This window comes from Bufo gargarizans, chromosome 1 (genome assembly GCF_014858855.1).
Source record: "Bufo gargarizans isolate SCDJY-AF-19 chromosome 1, ASM1485885v1, whole genome shotgun sequence".
NCBI classification, from domain to species: Eukaryota; Metazoa; Chordata; class Amphibia; order Anura; family Bufonidae; genus Bufo; species Bufo gargarizans.
Genome location: NC_058080.1, coordinates 720,058,592 through 720,078,757, shown reverse-complemented (window position 1 = coordinate 720,078,757; position 20,166 = coordinate 720,058,592). Strand labels below are relative to the sequence as shown.

Sequence of the window (20,166 nt, the reverse complement as noted above, 5' to 3'; positions counted from 1 at the left end):
CTTACGTTCGTGGGCATGAGCCCTTATTTGAAGTTAAGTGTCTTATTTCCCTTTTGTTGATTGTTTGGGTTATCTGGTGTTGTTCTTTTCCCTGTCATTTGTGTTTAGGTCTGAGGGAGACTCCTGTTTGTCCTACCGTTTGGAGGAACAGGTTGTCTCTTGTCCTAACATTAGTACCAGGGTCCTACAGGGTGAATTAGGACTTTAGGTTCCTGTGTATGAACTCACCTACCTCTGGGGTCAGTTCATATTTGCAGTCAGTTAGGACTTTGATTAGGGTTTCTCTAGGAGATGACCAGCTCCTATCTCTAGTTTCCAGGCCTTTTCCCCTCACCCCTTTCCCTCCTACGTTCAGGGTGGATTTCCCTCCTACACTGAAACGTGACAGGAGGTGGCCTTATTGGTGGTCTCCCAGCTTCCACATAACTAGGAAATGCAACAAAAGAATGTTTAAAGGGAACGCGACAACCAGACTGGCTCCGTCTAGTCAGAACATCTATTAGGTGGTCTATAGGTTATACATCAGGGGGCCATATTCAGGACCTTCTAATTTCAGAAAATAATATATGGACATAAAGTGCACATGATGAGGTCCTGTTCTGAAAGCCTCAGCACCCCAAGGTTCCTTCATCAAGACCAGAACACAGCTAATTCCAGTTCTCAATTTAGCCGGAGGCATCCTCTAGTGATACAAAAGGTCCACAAATATCTGAGATACCTGAAAGCAAATGCTGAGTATTTTCATTGCATTTATAGGGCTGTCTCACAAAAACAACCCCTCTTGCCATGTCCTATTAGGACACAGGAGCACGTTAGAGAGGAAGAATCCTCTACTTGGGATCTCCGCTATGAAACACAGCATCTCACTCAGAGTGGCGGGCTTGAGACGTCCATATACTACTTGGCCATATACATACTTGGCCATTCATTTGACTGGTTGCATGCAATACCATATTTCCCCTACAGTGGCCGCTATAGCCACTATCGCCGGATCAGTGGCGATCAATTGATCACCGCAGTGTTTTAAATCTGAAAAGACACTGTCTTTGTGAAATAAACCCCTTAAAGGGACACTGACGGGCAAAATCTGCATATTTAGTTATATATATGACATTACAGGTCTTATACAGTCTATTAAAAGCATCTAAGTATCCCCCCTGTACACCTTATAAATACCGAAAAATAAAGTTTTATAACCTGCCTGTCTCGTCACCAATCTCAAAATGCGCCCAGCCAGCCGCTCCCAACTGCCATTATGAAGCCCCGCCCAGCTCATCAATATTCACTTCGCTGGGCGGCGGCTACAACTCTCCCCAGTCACGATACTGCGCATGGACAATTGAATCCTCCTGGCATCGTTCACGTCTAATCTTCTGCGCTTGCGCCCGGCCGTGGTTATATCTGTCCCTTTAAGCTGTAACTCCTCTGCAGTTATGGCATAATATAATTATTAGCACACACTTTTGTACAATATATTATTTCTTCACATGTAGCTCTACCTATCCTTGTCTTCTTCTACCTTAGTAACCCCCATTTAATTGCATGTTATTTTAATATAATTCAGCATGAAAAACTAGTTACTTTTGTAATTTACTTTATGTTGCGAAAATGCTCCTGTTATGCGATATTCTCTTATAATGGCGCCCCTTGGTGTTTAATCTGTACAGTAATGTCCGCGTCCACCAACTGAGGTGCTTGCTCAGTTTTATTCTTCACCTGCCACCAGCTATATCTACTTTTAGAAGCTGTGACAGTTAGGCCTCCTGCACACGACCGTTGTGTGCACCCGTGGCCGTTGTGCCGTTTTCCGTTTTTTTTCACGGACCCATTGACTTTCAATGGGTCCGTGGAAAAATCGGAAAATGCACCGTTTGGCAGCCGCATCCGTGAGCCGTGTTTCCTGGCCGTGAAAAAAATATGACCTGTCCTATTTTTTTCACGGCCAACGGTTCACGGGCCCATTCAAGTCAATGGGTCCGTGAAAGAACACGGATGCACACAAGATTGGCATCCGTGTCCGTGATCCGTGGCCGTAGGTTGCTTTCATACAGACGGATCTGAAGATCCGTCTGCATAAAAGCTTTTTCTGATCTAAGTTTTCACTTCGTGAAAACTCATTTCCGACAGTATATTCTAACACAGAAGCGTTCCCATGGTGATGGGGACGCTTCTAGTTAGAATACACTGCAAACTTTGTACAAGACTGCCCCCTGCTGCCTGGCAGCACCCGATCTCTTACAGGGGGATATGATAGTACAATTAACCCCATCATATCCCCCTGTAAGAGATCAGGGCTGCCAGGCAGCAGGGGGCAGACCCCCCCCCCCCCCTCCCCAGTTTGAATATCATTGTGCGGCCCCCCCCCCTGTTGTTAACTCGTTGGTGGCCAGTGTGCGCACCCCCCTCCCTCCCTCCCTCTATTGTTTTAATACATTGGGGCCAGTGTGCGCGCGCCCCCCCAACCCCCCCCCCCCCCCCTCCCTCCCTCTATTGTAATCATCATCGGTGGCAGCGGAGTGGAAGATTTTCATACTTACCTGGCTGCTGGCTGCTGCGATGTCTGCGTCCGGCCGGGAGCTCCTCCTACTGGTAAGTGACAGCAATGCGCCGCACAGACCTGTCACTTACCAGTAGGAGGAGCTCCCAGCCGGACACAGAGATCGCAGCAGCCAGCAGCCAGGTAAGTATGAAAATCTTCTACTCCGCTGCCACCGATGATGATTACAATAGAGGGAGGGAGGGGGGGGGGGGGGGTTGGGGGGGTGCGCACACTGGCCCCAATGTATTAAAACAATAGAGGGAGGGAGGGGGGGTTGGGGGGGCGCGCGCACACTGGCCCCAATGTATTAAAACAATAGAGGGAGGGAGGGGGGGTTGGGGGGGCGCGCGCACACTGGCCCCAATGTATTAAAACAATAGAGGGAGGGAGGGGGGGGTTGGGGGGGGCGCGCGCACACTGGCCCCAATGTATTAAAACAATAGAGGGAGGGAGGGAGGGGGGTGCGCACACTGGCCACCAACGAGTTAACAACAGGGGAGGGGGGGCCCACTGTCCACCAATGAGTTAAAAACAGGGGGGGGGGGGGTCTGCCCCCTGCTGCCTGGCAGCACCTGCCAGGCAGCAGGGGACAGTCATGTACACAGTTTTTTTGTATATTCTAACCTGAAGCGTCTCCATCACCATGGGAACGCCTCTGTGTTAGAATATACTGTCGGAAATGAGTTTCACGATGTAGCTCATATCCGACAGTATATTCTAACATAGAGGCGTTCCCATGGTGATGGGGACGCTACAAGTTAAAATATACCATCGGATTGGAGAAAACTCCAATCCGATGGTATAACAGAACTCCAGACTTTACATTGAAAGTCAATGGGGACGGATCCGTTTGAAATGGCACCATATTGTGTCAACATCAAACGGATCCGTCCCCATTGACTTGCATTGTAATTCAGGACGGATCCGTTTGGCTCCGCACGGCCAGGCGGACACCAAAATGACTTTTTTTTCATGTCCGTGGATCCTCCAAAAATCACGGAAGACCCACGGAAGAAAAAACGGGCACGGATCACGGACCTACGGACCCCGTTTTTGCGGACCGTGTAAAAAAACGTTCGTGTGCAGGAGGCCTTACAGGGAGAGAGCTGGAGCAGAAGGGATACACACCCTGAGCTATGATGGGTAGAAAGCTGCAGCAGAAAGGGCACACCCCTTGATCTGTGATAGAGATAGAGTTGCGGCAGAAAGGACACATCCCATGAGATGTCATAGGGAGAGAGCTGCAGCATAAAGTGCATGCTCCCTGAGCTGCGCTTGCCAGGGAGAGAGTTTCAGCAGAAAGGACATCCCCCCCCCCTTCCTGTCTGACAAAGGACACACCCAGTGAGCTGTCAGCTTGAAAAAAATGTAGCAGAGCAATGAATGGGGAGATCTCTGGATCCATGTGAAGTAAAGGACTAGCTCCAGTTAGAAAGAGATTAAGGACTAGCTCCAGTTAGAAAGAGATTGTCACTTGTCCTGGGCGCAGCTCAGCCACTTTGCACTGAATGCGGCTCAGCTGTAATTCCAAACACAGCCACTATACAATGTACGGCGCTGTGCTTCGTGAGCAGAGAGAAGGCCGCAGCACTCACAGGAGCACCGATGCCTTCTCAAACAGCTGATTGACGGGGGTCCGGGGTGTCGGACCCCCACCGATCAGATACTGGTGACCTATCCAGAGGACAGGTCATTAGTATTAATGTCTTGGAAAACCCTTCTAAGTATCTTAAGATCTATTAGTTATACAGTAGACTGCCTCTCTGTTCTGACCAGACTTGTTTCAGGACTCTCTAACAAGAAGTAGAGAACATTGAACGGGAAACTATACAGTTTACCTGATAAAAAAAACATACTGGTATCAAAGGGGTTAATAGAATTTAAAAAGCACGGATGCTGTTTTGCAGAAACGCAGCCCCTTTCCTCCATAAACAACGCCGCTCCTGTCCTAAGGCCATGTTCGGTAGTGCAGCTTTTAAGAAAGTGACACTATTTCAGCTTAACTGTATTCAAGTGGATGGGGCAAAGCTGTAATACCAGATACAGCCTGTGAACAAGAGTGGTGCTATTTCTAGATTAATGGGGCTAAGCTGCAGTACCAGACACAGCCTAAAGACAAGAATGGCGCTGTTTTTGGAAGAATGCAGCTCTGTATTTCTAATGAATGGGTTCATGTTGGTCTGAAGTTTTTATTCCGTTCCTCCAATGACCTTCACAATTTCAATTTTTAATCCTAAATCCAAAATTGTTTTAAACCCAGATTCCCAGCGTTTCGGCACAAGATCAAGGCGTTTACTATTGCCGCTTGTCTAACGGTAATGAAACGGAGGACAGTAAGAAGGTGGAAGTCGTTGTTGGTAAGTCTTCATGTCGTCCAAAATGTCATTAGGTTTAGGCCTCATGCACACTGCCGTTGCCCGGCCTTGCCCGTATTGCGGCCCGCAAACAGCAGGTCTGCAATATACGGGCACCGGCCGTGTGCACTTCGTATCACGGGTGCGGACCCATTCACTTGAATGGGTCCACAATCCGGAAGGTGCGGATGCGGAATGGATACACGGTTTCTCTCCGTGCCTCCGCACCGCAAAAAAGTAGAACATGTTCTATGTTTTTGCGGTGAGGACGTTGAATGGGTCTGGATCCGTGTGCGGAATTCGCGCGGATGTTGCCCTGTGCATTGGGGATAAAAAATGATAAATGACCTACCCGTGCCAAGCCTCCTTTTTTTAGACCTGGCGTGAGCGGCAGAAAAGGGGAAAAAGCCGCAGATTGCAGCGTAAGTAACCTTTGCACGGAAATACGACAAAAAGTGGCGTACATCTGTTCATAAATGACCACCGGAATCTTCTGCCTCCAGGTCCATGATCCGCCATATAGTTTCCGATGCCGATCAGGGATCAGTGGGGGTGCAGGGTGTCCGACCTTCACCAATATGATATTGATGACCTAGAAGTCCTGGAAAACCCCTTTAAATGGGGTTGGCCCACAAAAGCATGCATTCCCTATCCACAGTGATAGATGTAGGACCACTAGGGACCCCACTGGTTGGACCCCCACTGATCACTAGGATGAAGGCTCGTCCATGAAATCAACTCTAGCTTCTTGCCCCCATTTTAGTGATCAGAGGGGGACCCAATGGTGGGGCTCCCAGGGATCATACCTGGACCAACCCCTTTAAGGCTACTTTCACACTAGCGTTCTTGCTGGATCCGGCAGGGTTCAGCAAAAACGCTTCCGTTACTGATAATACAACCATCTGCATCCGTTATGAACGGATCCGGTTGTATTATCTTTAACATGGCCAAGACGGATCCATTGAAAGTCAATAGAGGACGGATCCGTTTTCTATTGTGGCAGAGAAAACAGATCCATCCCCATGGACATGCATTGGGGGTCATGCCGGATCCGTCTTGCTCCGCATCTCAGGACGGAAAGCAAACTACTGCATGCTGTGGTTTTCTCTCCGGTATGGGAATGGAATGGAATGCATTCTGGAGCACTCCGTTCTGTTCAATTACGTTTTATCCCCATTGACAATGAATGGGAACAAAACGGAAGTGTTTTTCCCCGTACTGAGACCCTATGACGGATCTCAATACCGGAAAACATTAATGCTAGTGTGAGAGTAGCCTTAACAAGATCTAGCAAATTTATGAATACAGCTACGTCAGTCATGGCTCTGTGCTTCAGGTGGCCCAGTACCCACATCTCTCCAACAGATGGCGCTGCTTGTAATAACTGATCTGACATACCAAATTTAAAGGGCAACTCCACTTTAAACAATATTTTTATAGCAAATGCTTCAGTAACCGCCAGCTGCCATGGAACTACAACTCCCAGCATGCTCTATTCGGGTATAATGAAAGTTCTGAATACAGCTAGTATGAATGCTAGGAGTTGTAGTTTCACAACAGCTAAGGCTGCTGACCACTGTTTTAGTTGTTACTTTGCATTTGCAATTTTTCATGGCATTCTCTGTTGTTGCATCCAGAGCTGTGTTAAAACTATCTTGTAGTTGCTCTAGATCAGGGATAGCCAACCTGCGGCTCTCCAGCTGTTGCAAAACTACAACTCCCAGCATGCACAGACTGCTTACAGGTATCAGCCTACAGCAGGGCATGGTGGGAGTTGTAGTTTTACAACAGCTGGAGGGCCGCAGGTTGACCATCCCTGCTCTAGATCAAAGTCCCCCCAACCTGTGGCTCCCCAGCTGTTGCAAAACTACAGCTCCCCTCATGCCCTGCGTCTATCGGGTATGATGGGAGCTATAGTTTTGCAACAGCTGGGGAGCCACAGGTTGGAGATCACTGCTCTAGACAGCAGTTTATGTATACAACTGTATGACCGAGCTCCCTTAATATAAAGCAGCAAACATTTGAATGCAGCTTTGGATGTAACTAAAGTAAATAAAATGATGCAGGTTTCAAGATTACTCAGCATTATAACATGCATTCAAACTATCTAAGATTTTCAAGGGGTACTCCAAACTTTTAAAAAAAAGACAGTTTAGTTAGCACTTACCCTCCATCGTATCGCCGATGCCTCCATCTCCACTGCACTCACACAGGCTCGGGCTCTAACGCTCGGGTCCCAACTGGATGCGTGCCCTTCTCTTCCTGCTGAGCCGCATTCACTATCATGCAGCTGAACAAACAATTGGGACCCCAGCAGAAGAGCCCGCAGCCTGTGTGAGGGCACCTGAGACGGAGGCATGGGCGCAGCGACAGAGGATCAGCGCTAACTAAACTGTCTTTCTTCCACAGGTTAGGGTGGGTTCACACTAGCGTTAGGGATTCCGTTATGGCTTTCCGTTATAACGGAAAATAACGGAATCCATAAGACGGAAGGACGGATCCGTTCTTCTGCCCATAGACTTGTATTATGATGGAATGCAAAACGGAAGCCTTTAAAAGGCATTCCGTTTGCTTTCTGTCCTAATAGAAGTCTATAGAAAAGCATAACGGGTCCCGTTATGCAAGACGGAAAACAAAGTCCTGCATAACGGGACCCAGACAGATCAGTTTTCATTCCCATAGACTTCTATTAGGCCTTTTAAAGGCTTCCGTTTTGCATTCCGTCATAATGCAAGTCTATAGGCCAGAAGAACGGATCCGTCCTTCCGTCTTATGGATTCCGTTATAACGGAAAGCCATAACGGAATCCCTAACGCTAGTGTGAACCCACCCTTAGAAGAAAACACCGTTTTTTTTTTTGTTTAGTTTTTTTACGTTTGCAGTACCCCTTTAAAGTTCAACATTGTGTTAATGCAAAATAAACCCCTTTAAGTGATGGGCGCATTTAAAAACATGAAAGAAAACCAGAGTCAATGTTTGCTTCTTTTTCAACACTACATGTACATTTTATACAGAGAGAGGTCAAAAGGATATACATGATGTTAAAGGGGTTGTCACAAGATGTTAACTTAAAGGGGTCTTCTGGACTAGAATCTTCAGAACCTGTTCCTAATTTAAAAAACAAAACAAAACAAACAAAACAAACACCCGTCTGCAGCCTCACCATTCTCACACCTCAGCCCTGTTCCCAGCCTGCTAGACCAGAAGCAGCTCTGTCCCATGACCACTGCAGCCAATCACAGGCCTCAGCGGTCACATGTGCTAGAACAGCACATCACTGGGCGGGACAGAGGAAGCAGGGAGGAGCACAGGTGCACAGAGTGGCTGGGGCCGCCCTCTGCTCATTTGCATATGTATTAAAACTGCTAGCTAGCCCTACAAGACACCAGATATATCAAGACTGGCGCATCCATACGTCACTGGAGTGAGAGGCACTTAATTCATACTTACCAACATTTAGATTGGTAAAATCGAGGCTGGGTCAGTACTTCTTATTTTGTTTGTATCATTATCATCTCTAGCAGTGTTATTCTAGGCTCTGCATATGTCTGTGCACAGTGATGGGCGGTGAATTGCATTATACGGACGCATGGTGGCCACTTGAGCCTTATGTCATTATGCTGCTATATGTAATTCTACTAGTCCCTGATGTCTGGAGTCCTATTATAGTTGTCACAGTTGCTGCTATATGTATTTTATTATATATTGATTAATGTTATGTGTATATATGTGGATTTTCCAAATAAATTATTAAAGTCTCTATTTTTTGCGTGATAGGAGTTGTAGAGATACCGTGAGTCAAACCCCCGGCAATCTTATATAGGCCATCGATATGAAAATCCCAAAAACCCTGTATCACAAGGAATTGCAAATGTTTTTTTTTTTATCTGAAAATGCAGTCAATGCAATAAAAATAAAATAAAAGGAAACTCCACCTTTTGAAAGGTGTCCATAGCCTTTAAGCTTTATGGACAGACCCCTTTATATTTAATTTTTCACAGCTCTCAACGACTTAGGCCTCCGTTTTTTGCGTTCCGTATACGGAATGCACGCGGATGTCACCTGTATTTTTTGCGGATCCCTTTTTTTTTTTTTTCGGACTGCAAAATACTGAAAAAGCCATACAGTCGTGTAAAGGAGACCTTAGGCTTAGTTCACATTAGGTCAGGTTTAGATGGATCTGAATGTTAATATGATATATACTAAAAAAAAATACAACAAATATTAAATATTGTTTTTCTTTTAAAACAAAAGGAAGTGCGAAGCTTTGGACAAATGTCGCTATGGAGTGCACAGAAGGTAGGGGATGCATGTCTGATTCATGCATGTTCTTGAGGAAGAAGTATTGATACTGCATGAAAAAAAATCAAAGGTGGTGGGGGATGATCTGTCACTGCTGCTCTCTCGCGCCCCCGCATGGCGATAACCTGGCCTTTCGTTTTCAGCGGTCACATGACGTAAAATAACAGGACAGGGGCATCAATTAAATGACCAAACCCTACAAGACGGTTCCCTAAAAATTTAATTTGCCCCATACTAATGTGCAAGGGCAGGCCCCTTTAAGAGCTGTTTTTGGCAGCGTGTATTACTGTCTATGGTGCAGGCTGCCCCCAAAACTGCCACCTACTTTGTCATGGTGCATCCCTGACAATCGATGTCAAATTCAGGGGCGAATACAGGATTTTGTCAAAGGGTGATTCACGTGATCTTGCGCGCTGATCTCACCGACATTTTGCGAAATATTTAGGTGCCAGAAGTTTGACCCAATTTGCACTGGCGTTCATACCTTGCAAAACATATATTCAAGGGGCTGTCCCACTGGGACAACAAGTCCCCTATCTACAGGATAAGGGCTCATGCACACGACCGCATGTATTTTGTGGTCCGTAGAAAATACAGATGACGTCCGTGTGCATTCCGTATTTTGCGGAACGGAACAGCTGGCCCCTAATAGAACAGTCCTATCCTTGTCCGTAATGCGGACAATAATAGGGCATGCTCTATTTTTTTGCGGAACAGACATACGGAATGCACGCGGAGGAGCTTCCGTTTTTTTCTGGACCCATTAAAATGAATGGTTCCTGCATACGGTCCACAAAAAAAAAACGGAACGGACACGGAAAGAAAATATGTTTGTGTGCATGAGCCCTAAGTGTCTGATAAATGGGGGTCCGACTGCTGGGATCACGAGCCCATGTTCCCCGTCCGAATGGAGCGGCAAATACACATGCGTGTCGGCCGTTCGATTCATCTCAATTCATCCCCATAGACCTGAATGGAGTGGCAGCGCACATGCGTGACCACCATTACATTCAAACCGTGCAAAGTAGGTGTGGGGGAGATTTATCATGGCCAAAATTGTGGCAGGGTACATTCACAAATGTTGACACATGCCTGTTTGGTGCAAAAATTATTATTATTATTTGGGGGGGGGGACTTAGAGGGAGGGGCGTGGCTTACACAGCCATCATATTTACTATAATTTACCCTAAAACCTGCCATAAATTATAGGGTAAATCTGTCCCATTGCCTAGAGAGACTAGACCAGTGATGGCTAACCCCCGGCACTCCAGCTGTGGTGAAACTACAACTCCCAGCATGCTCCACTCATTTCTATGGAGTTCTGCAAGTGTGCATCTTGAGAATCGTAGTTTGCCCACAGCTGGAGTGCCGGAGGTTAGCCATCACAGGCCTCCATGGTGCCCTACTGCATCTATCATTTTTATTGAAAACACTAGAACGTGCTTTCCCTGCTCAGGTATTACAAAAAAGTGCAGAAAAACATGCAAAATGATGCGGTCCGTCTCAAGTCCTCTCCAAAAGGGGAATGCGCATCTGGAAGGCTACTTTCACACCAGCGTTTCTATTTTCCGGTATTGAGATGGACCGCATCAATACCGGGAAAAAAACGCTTCTGTTTTGTCCCTATTCATTGTCAATGGGGACAAAACGTAACTGAGCCGAACGGAATGCTCCAAAAAGCATTGCGTTCTCATACCGGAGAGCAAACAGCAGCATGCTGCAGTTTTCTTTCCGTCATGGGATGCGGAGCAAGACGGATCCGGCATGACCCGCAATGCAAGTCAATGGGGACGAATCCGGCTCCCCATTGACTTGCAATGGAGTTCACGACGGATCCGTCTTGGCAATGTTAAAGATAATACAACCGGATCCGTTCATAACGGAATTATGTATTATCAGTAACGGAAGTGTTTTTGCTAAACCCTGCCGGATCCAGCATAAAACAGGTAGTGTGAAAGTAGCCTAAACCTTTGCCCAACTCCTGAGCCAGAAGGACTTATGACCTCCCTTCACCGAAGCTTACGTAAAACCCATCCTGCTCCGGTATCCACCAGGAGTTGTAGTCAGAAGGCAATGCAGATGCATTGATTAGGAAGGAGCACAAAGCTAAAGTCATTGATAGATTATGCTTCTATTAGACCCCTCTGTGGTACTATGTGAGTGCGCCTAATTTACAGTCCTGGCTGGTACCGTAATTCATTTCCTACCCGGCAGTCTTTCTACTTTCATTTCTGCTTTCTCTCTGAGCTCGTCGGGTGGTGACGGGTTTAGATGAACGGTGACATTTCTTTTGTGGACCAAGTGGACAGACTCAAGCCCTGACCTATGGGAAATGGAATCAAAGTTCAGAATACACGTCTTTTGACAACAGCGCCTCACCTAAAGTGTAAGAAAGAGAATTTTCCCCTAAAATAGAAAGAAAAAAATCGCTAATAAAAGTAAGAATCTTGAATAGAAAGAATGTATCAGGAAAGCTGGGTGACCGCCCCTGTGGGAGGCCTGCAAGGAGCCACGTTGGTTGTGTGGTTGTATAACCTTGCGTAACTCTGCAGATGTTTTGCGCTTCTTTTGCTTTTATTGTATCGAAAATGAGTTACTTATTGTGTAATCCTCCAATCACACCCAGAGCTGGATTCAGAATGCTGCCACTTTCTTATAAGGTGTCAGACTGTGGGATTTAAAGGGGTATTCGAGGAAATGCACGTTATCTCCTGTTAGATCAGCGAGGGGGTGACCGTTCATGAGAAAAAGGGGGTCCTGTGTCTGGATGGATCGGCAGTTGAACATGTGCGTTGCAGCTCCATTTATCAATATGGGGCAATTGTATCTCCAGTAGCCAAGTACAGTAGGGCCATTGAGCTGCATCAAACGGAGGACATGAAACACCCAATCTCATGAACGGTGGAGGTCTCAGATCAAGACCCCACTGATCAAATAGTGGATAAGGCATAACTTGGTGTGATACCCTTTCAAAGGGGGTTTTCGTGGGAGATAAAAACATGGGACATTAGAAGTTAAAATGAAAGAATCATTACTCACCTCCACCAATCCCCCGCCACTCTTGTGTACTCCCTGTCCTGGCTCAACACACTGGAAATGCTAGGAAAGCCCCGATCAGCCAATCACAGGCCTTTTTTAGCATTTAGGGTACTTTCACACTTGCGGCAGTGGATTCCGGCAGGCAGTTCCGTCGCTGGAACTGCCCACCGGATTCGTCAATACGTATGCAAACGGATGGCATTTGTCAGACGGATCAGGATCCTGATCCGACAAATGCATTGAAATGCCGGATTCGTCTCACCGGTGTCAAAACGGATCTGGCATTTATTTATTTTTTTAAATTTTGCAGTCTGAGCATGCGCAGACCGCAATGTCGGATCCATTTTGCCGGAACACTCTGCATTTATGCATTTTAATGGGGAAAATGCCGGCAAGTGTTCTGGAATTTTGGACGGAGATAAAACCGCAGCATGCTGCAGTATTATCTCTGTCCTGAAAATGTAAAAAGACTGAACTGAAGACATCCTGAACGGATTACTCTCCATTCAGAATGCATGGGGATATGCCTGATCAGTTCTTTTCCGGTATTGACCCCCTAGGACGGAACTCAATGCCGGAAAAGAATAACGCTAGTGTGAAAGTACCCTTAATGATGTTTAGGTCCACCCCTCCTCTGTCTCTGTCCAGACACACCCTAAAACAGCCAGAAATGCCCTTTTTTTAGGCAAATTAGCATAACCCTCCTGTTGGAGTTCCGTATAGCGGGATCACATGAAAGTTGGGAGTGCTTGCAGTTTCAACTATGATAAACAAGAGCAACAATAGTAAATTAGGCATTAATGACAGCTATTATTCTGCTGATTTTATATTATTATTTTTATTGTGTTTATGTAATATTACATTCTTTGTTTTGTTTTAGATGAATTGAGCCACATAATCGACAAAGGTAAGTAGCAGTTTGCGCTCATAGGAGTATTGAAGAGAATGGCTCGTAATTGATTTTAGTTCTATTAATTACTGGCAGATTGATTAGTTTTAATTATTTTGGAGGTATACACACTGAATATACATTGCAAAAGGTTGTGTCTGCTTTACGGCAGTTAAAATTATTTATAGTCAAGGTCATCCTTATAGTCCTCAGGATGTGATTGAATACAGCCCCCGTCAGTAGGTTAATGCTACCCATAACGAAAGACTCTTTGTTAACGCTGGACTGTGGTTTACCCTAAGTTCACACCTGAGCGTTTTACAGCGCGTTCAAACGCACTGTAAAACGCTCAACACATGAAAACCAATGCTTCCCTATGGGAATGGTTCTCATCTGGGCGTTTTACAGCGCGTACGATCGCGCTGTAAAACGCCCGACGCATAATCAAGTTCTTGAGCTTCTTTGGGGCGTTTTGACGCGCGTTTGTGGCCATAGGACACTGCAGTCAATCACACAAACGCGCGTTTACTATTACAAAAAACGCGCATAAAAACGCGCGACAAAAACACGCTTAAAATGCGCGTTTGAGAAACGCTCAGGTGTGAAAGCAGGGTAAATCTTAAGCTTAGCTGGGCAGAGAGAGCTTGGAAGGAGCGGCCTAGCAGACAATTCTCCCCGAGGCCGCGGTGCTTCTGAGTAAAACATACTTCAGTCTTATCCTGCTTAGGGTCCATTCACACGTCCATAGAATGGGTCCGGATCTGTTCCGCAACGTTGTGGAACAAATCCAGACCCATTCATTCTCTATGGGGCCGGAAGAGATGCGGACAGCACGCAGTGTGCTGTCCGCATCCGCATTTCCGGAGCACGGCCCCGATCTTCCGGTCCGCGGCTCCCGAAAAAAATAGAACATGTTCTATTCTTGTCCGCAATTGCGGACAAGAATAGGCAGTTCTATGGGGGTGCCGTCCGGGTGTATTGCGGATCCGCAATCCACTACGGACGTGTGAATGGACCCTTACCCTGCTTTCACACCTGAGCGTTTCTCAAATGCGCGTTTTAGTCGCGCGTTTTTATGCGTGTTTTTTGCAATAGTAAACGCGCGTTTGACGCGCGTTTGTGTCATTGACTGCAGTGTCCTATGGCCACAAACGCGCGTCAAAACGCCCCAAAGAAGCTCAAGAACTTGATTATGCGTCGGGCGTTTTACAGCGCGATCGTACGCGCTGTAAAACGCCCAGGTGAGAACCATTCCCATAGGGAAGCATTGGTTTTCATGTGTTGAGCGTTTTACAGCGCGTTTGAACGCGCTGTAAAACGCTCAGGTGTGTACTTAGGGTTAAGGTATCATATATGTGCTGACAGCTTTCTTACAGCTCTTTTTAATGATTATGAGATGACTCTACTAATCAAACCCAGTATACACAGTAAAGGAGCAGAAGTAAGTGAGAATAAAATGAAGATCTTATCCAGGAAGTACTATCAAACAAGACCTTACAGGCCCTACATTATAATCCCAACATGCCTCACAATCAGTACAAGGGGGCAGAATGTAGATAGACTTTTGCTTAAATTTTATCTTAGTTTTTTGTTATATGCACTAGTGATGAGCGGCAGGGGTCATATTCGAATTCGCGATATTTCGCGAATATTTTGTAGAATATTCGTTGAATAGTCGCAAATTCGAATATTCATTATATTCTACGATTTTTTTACTCAAAAAATCGGCAAGGTAATGATTGTGTAATATGCAAATTTTCGTAATTCGAATTTTCGTAATGCAAATTTTTTATTGCGAATTTTTCAATTTACAACTATTAGACAAAGGAGATTATAGCACTATATTAGCTAAATTGCTCTATATTCGTTTTTTTCGAATATTCGCTATATTGCTATAACTTTGTTTTTTCAAATATTCGTAATATATATATATATAGCAATATAGCGAATATTCGGAAAAAAAAACAAATATAGAGTAATTTTGCTAATATAGTGCTATAATCTTCTTTGTCTAATAGTTGTAATTTTGTTCTCATCTGAAGTTCGATTGGAAAAAAATTACAACTATAAAAAAAAAAAGATTATAGCACTATATTAGCTGAATTGCTCTATATTCGATTTATTTTTTCGAATATTCGCTATATTGCTATCTTTGTTTTTTCGAATATTCGTAATATTCTAAAACAAGAATATATAGCGAATATTCGAAAAAACGAATATTGAGCAATTTAGCTAATATAGTGCTATAATCTTTTTTTTTATAGTTGTAATTTTTTTCCAATCGAACTTCAGATGAGAACAAAATTACAACTATTAGACAAAGAAGATTATAGCACTATATTAGCAAAATTGCTCTATATTCGTTTTTTCCGAATATTCGCTATATTGCTATATATTCTTGTTTTAGAATATTACAAATATTCTAAAAAACAAAGTTATAGCAATATAGCGAATATTCAAAAAAAATCGAATATAGAGCAATTTAGCTAAGGCCTCATGCACACGACCGTTGTGTGCATCCGTGGCCGTTGTGCCGTTTTCCGTTTTTTTTTGCGGACCCATTGACTTTCAATGGGTCCGTGGAAAAATCGGAAAATGCACCGTTTTGCAGCCGAGGCCGTGATCCGTGTATCCTGTCCGTCAAAAAAATATGACCTGTCCTATTTTTTTGACGGACAACGGTTCACGGACCCATTCAAGTCAATGGGTCCGTGAAAGAACACGGATGCACACAAGATTGGCATCCGTGTCCGTGATCCGTGGCCAGGGTTACTTTCATACAGACGGATCCGAAGATCCGTCTGCATGAAAGCTTTTTCAGATCTAAGTTTTGACTTCGTGAAAACTCATATCCGACAGTATATTCTAACACAGAGGCGTTCCCATGGTGATGGGGACGCTTCTAGTTAGAATACACTACAAACTTTGTACAAGACTGCCCCCTGCTGCCTGGCAGCAGCCGATCTCTTACAGGGGGATATGATAGCACAATTAACCCCTTCAGGTGCAGGCACCTGAGGAGTTAATTGTACTATCATATCCCCCTGTAAGAGATCAGGGCTGCCAGGCAGCAGGGGGCAGACCCCCCTCCCCAGTTTGAATATCGTTGGTGACACAGTGTGCGCCAGCCATCGGGCCCCCCTTCCTCCCTCTAGTGTAATAAATCGTTGGTGGCACAGTGTGCGCCCCCCATCGGCCCCCCTCCCTCTATAGCAGTAACAACATTGGTGGCAGTGTGGGGCCTCCCATTCCGCCCCCCCCCATCATTGGTGGCAGCGGAGTTCCGATCGGAGTCCCAGTTTAATCGCTGGGGCTCCGATCGGTAACCATGGCAACCAGGAAGCTACTGCAGCCCTGGTTGCCATGGTTACTTAGCAATAGTACAACAGTAGAAGATTCATACTTACCTGCTTGCTGCTGCGATGTCTGTGACCGGCCGGGAGCTCCTCCTACTGGTAAGTGACAGTTCTTTAGCAATGCGCCGCACAGACCTGTCACTTACCAGTAGGTGGAGCTCCCGGCCGGTCACAGACATCGCAGCAGCAAGCAGGTAAGTATGAATCTTCTACTGTTGTACTATTGCTAAGTAACCATGGCAACCAGGACTGCAGTAGCGTCCTGGTTGCCATGGTTACCGATCGGAGCCCCAGCCCTGATGGGAGGCTGCACACTGCCACCAATGTTGTTACTGCTATAGAGGGAGGGGGGCCGATGGGGGCGCTCACTGTGCCACCAACGATTTATAACAATAGAGGGAGGAAGGGGGGGCCCGATGGGGGGCGCACACTGTGCCACCAACGATTTATTACACTAGAGGGAGGGAGGGGGGCCCGATGGGGGGCGCACACTGTGCCACCAACGATATTCAAACTGGGGAGGAGGGGGTCTGCCCCCTGCTGCCTGGCAGCCCTGATCTCTTACAGGGGGATATGATAGTACAATTAACTCCTCAGGTGCCACACCTGAAGGGGTTAATTGTGCTATCATATCCCCCTGTAAGAGATCGGGTGCTGCCAGGCAGCAGGGGGCAGTCTTGTACAAAGTTTGTAGTGTATTCTAACTAGAAGCGTCCCCATCACCATGGGAACGCCTCTGTGTTAGAATATACTGTCGGATCTGAGTTTCACGAAGTAGCTCATATCCGACAGTATATTCTAACATAGAGGCGTTCCCATGGTGATGGGGACGCTTCAAGTTAAAATATACCATCGGATTGGAGAAAACTCCAATCCGATGGTATAAAAGAACTCCAGACTTTACATTGAAAGTCAATGGGGACGGATCCGTTTGAAATGGCACCATATTGTGTCAACATCAAACGGATCCGTCCCCATTGACTTGCATTGTAATTCAGGACGGATCCGTTTGGCTCCGCACGGCCAGGCTGACACCAAAACGATCCTCCAAAAATCAAGGAAGACCCACGGACGAAAAAACGGTCACGGATCACGGACCTACGGACCCCGTTTTTGCGGACCGTGAAAATAAACTGTCGTGTGCATGAGGCCTAATATAGTGCTATAATCTTCTTTGTCTAATAGTTGTAAGTTGAAAAATTCGCAATAAAAAAAATTGTTACGAAAATTCGCAAACAACACTACTCCTAAAGTCAAATATACTGCAGCCTTCTCATTGGCCCACAAGCTAGAAGCAGGGAGGGATCATGTGTACTGATAAAAAAAAAAAAAAATATACGAAATTACAAATATAGATAACTATATTTGAAATATTCGCTAATTTTCGAAGTACCTACATTCGCGATAAAAATTGGAAATTCGAATATTCGTGATCAACACTAATATGCACACAATCATATATCACACAATCAATCTATCTAATTTGCTATCTACCTCCCTTCCTTCCTTTTTGATTCCTTCCCTTCTTTCCGTCTTCCTTCCTTTCCTCTTTCCCTCTTCCTTCATTTATTCATCCTTCCCTTCTTTCCTCCTCTTTCATTCCTTCCTTTCATCCCTTCTTTTCCCCTTCCTTCCTACCTCCTTCATTCTTTCCTTTTCTCTAACTTTTATCTGTTTGTTGCAGAATCCTCCGATGAGCCTCTGTTTGGTGAGTAACATAAGTACAATTACACACACACATATCATACAGGAAACGAACGGGAAGTATCAATCATGCAAATGTGTAGTATGAGACTGCTCCCTGCGTCGCTGTGTAAATATTTATCAGTGATAGGTTACGACATGTCTGATGAGTATGATGATTGTTCTATTAATAATTCACATGAATCATTGTCTGTAATGTATACAGATTTCTTTAGGATATTTAAAGAGCCTTGTGTCCTTTAGTCTGGGAAAGCTGGGTTACAAGCCATATCATACTTTCCAACATTTGAATCCCCATAGACTATTCACTATTGATAATACCTGCACACTAAGCCGAGCCAAGCGTGCATGTGTACGGTAGGCTATCAGCCTAATGAGCGTTCTGCCAATGGCTATCTATAGTGTATGTCCACCTTTAAGGTGGTCACATAGCTTCAACAGCTGCCGGCCAAACTGCCTCAGGGATTATAGGCAGGACATGTGATATTATACTTGGGATTATATGTAGCATTGTTCCAGGGACATGGATCATTGTATTAATCTGATTATAACTCCTTCCAGCTACGGATAAAGTTGCCTTGTTGATCGGGAACATGTCCTACAAGAACCACTCTCCGCTCAAAGCCCCAATGGTTGACGTATATGAACTCACTAACCTGCTGAGACAGCTGGACTTCAAGGTTGTATCCCTGCTGGACCTCACCGAGGTGGAAATGAGGAACACAGTGAATGAATTCTTACTATTGCTGGACAAGGGAGTGTATGGTAAGTGGCAATCTCTGCTGGAGGTCAACTCTGCTAAGAGAGTCTGCAGCCACCGGGCCGCAGGGGCAATATGTGGGAGTGTTGGTGGGCCGATGGGGGTAGTAGTTGCTTATTCACTGTTCTGTAGAGCTCCCTGGGCCGGTGTGTAGTGAATGGAAGAACCGCACCAGTACCTTCGGGGCACAGTCTGTCTTCCAGGGACTCCCACCAGATGGTGGTTGAGGTGACCTTGGTGGAATGGTTTACGGTGCCGTGGAGGCAGGGTCCCTGGTGTTCGTGACGCCAGCACCGCAAGGTGCAATGAAGGATAGTGACGAATAAGGAGAGAGTCAGCTATTAAACAAACTGGAACTTTACTTGAAATATTTGCCTTGAGGTAGTTAGCATCCACACTAAATAATGCCTTGGTTCACAAGATGATGCTGAGCTGCAACTCCAGACAACAGGCTCGGTGAAGACGTTTTAGACAGGTTCTAACTTGACTTAAGTGAGAGAGTGATCCTTTCCTTGGTTCTGGTCTCGCTCTGATAACCCAGCCTTTTGGTACTTGGATCTTTCATTAGTGTTCAGCAACCAACAGGGTGGTCTCCCTAGCGGCAGGCATTATACTTCTGCTCCATTATTTGCACAGGTTGCTTCAATACAATACATCCACTCTGTCTCTGGCTACTAGACAGTGGAACTATAAAAAGGGGATCCAGTCACTTTTGGGCTTGGCTTCCTAGATATATGTATCGCCCTCCTGGAGAGTGCCCAGGGGCACACAGCAGGAGCTACATGCTCTCCTCTCCTTCACTAAACTCTCATCTGACTTCCTGTGACTGACCTGTTCTACATATATGATGTAATAGCACCACCTAGTGGCGACTAGGTGTAATGCAATTACCAGCCTGTTGTAGGGAATTTGCAGCTAGTACAGAGTAAATCGACATTATAGTGACATGACATATACAAAGGTTTAAAGTGTCCACTTTTAGCACGTATTGGGACACTGCATTCCCCCCTAATGTAAGCCGTCCTCAGCGTTTGACTTGCTAGACGCTGTGGATCTCTATGCCGTCACCTAAAAAATATAAAACATATGCCGCAACACATATACACCTCATAATTCAACATTGCATAGTAATATTAAGTTACTTCAGTAGGCTCAGATAAGCAAAAGAGTTTGCATGACAATACACCCTATTGAAATATCACTTACGGTATATATCTCTTTCC

The 20,166-nt window shown here is 45.5% G+C and overlaps 1 protein-coding gene across 2 annotated transcripts in view; it reads left to right on the top strand.

The window, feature by feature from the left end:
• MALT1 (MALT1 paracaspase) overlaps positions 1-20,166 on the top strand; it is a 110,032-nt gene that overhangs the window by 53,429 nt on the left and 36,437 nt on the right. Inside the window, exons 6-10 of one of the 2 annotated variants that reach the window (XM_044276345.1) lie at positions 4,800-4,896; positions 9,148-9,192; positions 13,115-13,141; positions 18,164-18,187; positions 18,745-18,948. In XM_044276345.1, coding sequence (XP_044132280.1) covers positions 4,800-4,896; positions 9,148-9,192; positions 13,115-13,141; positions 18,164-18,187; positions 18,745-18,948 — 397 coding nt within the window. The remainder of the gene's footprint in view (positions 1-4,799; positions 4,897-9,147; positions 9,193-13,114; positions 13,142-18,163; positions 18,188-18,744; positions 18,949-20,166) is intronic. The other variant, XM_044276346.1, reaches the window with a different exon arrangement.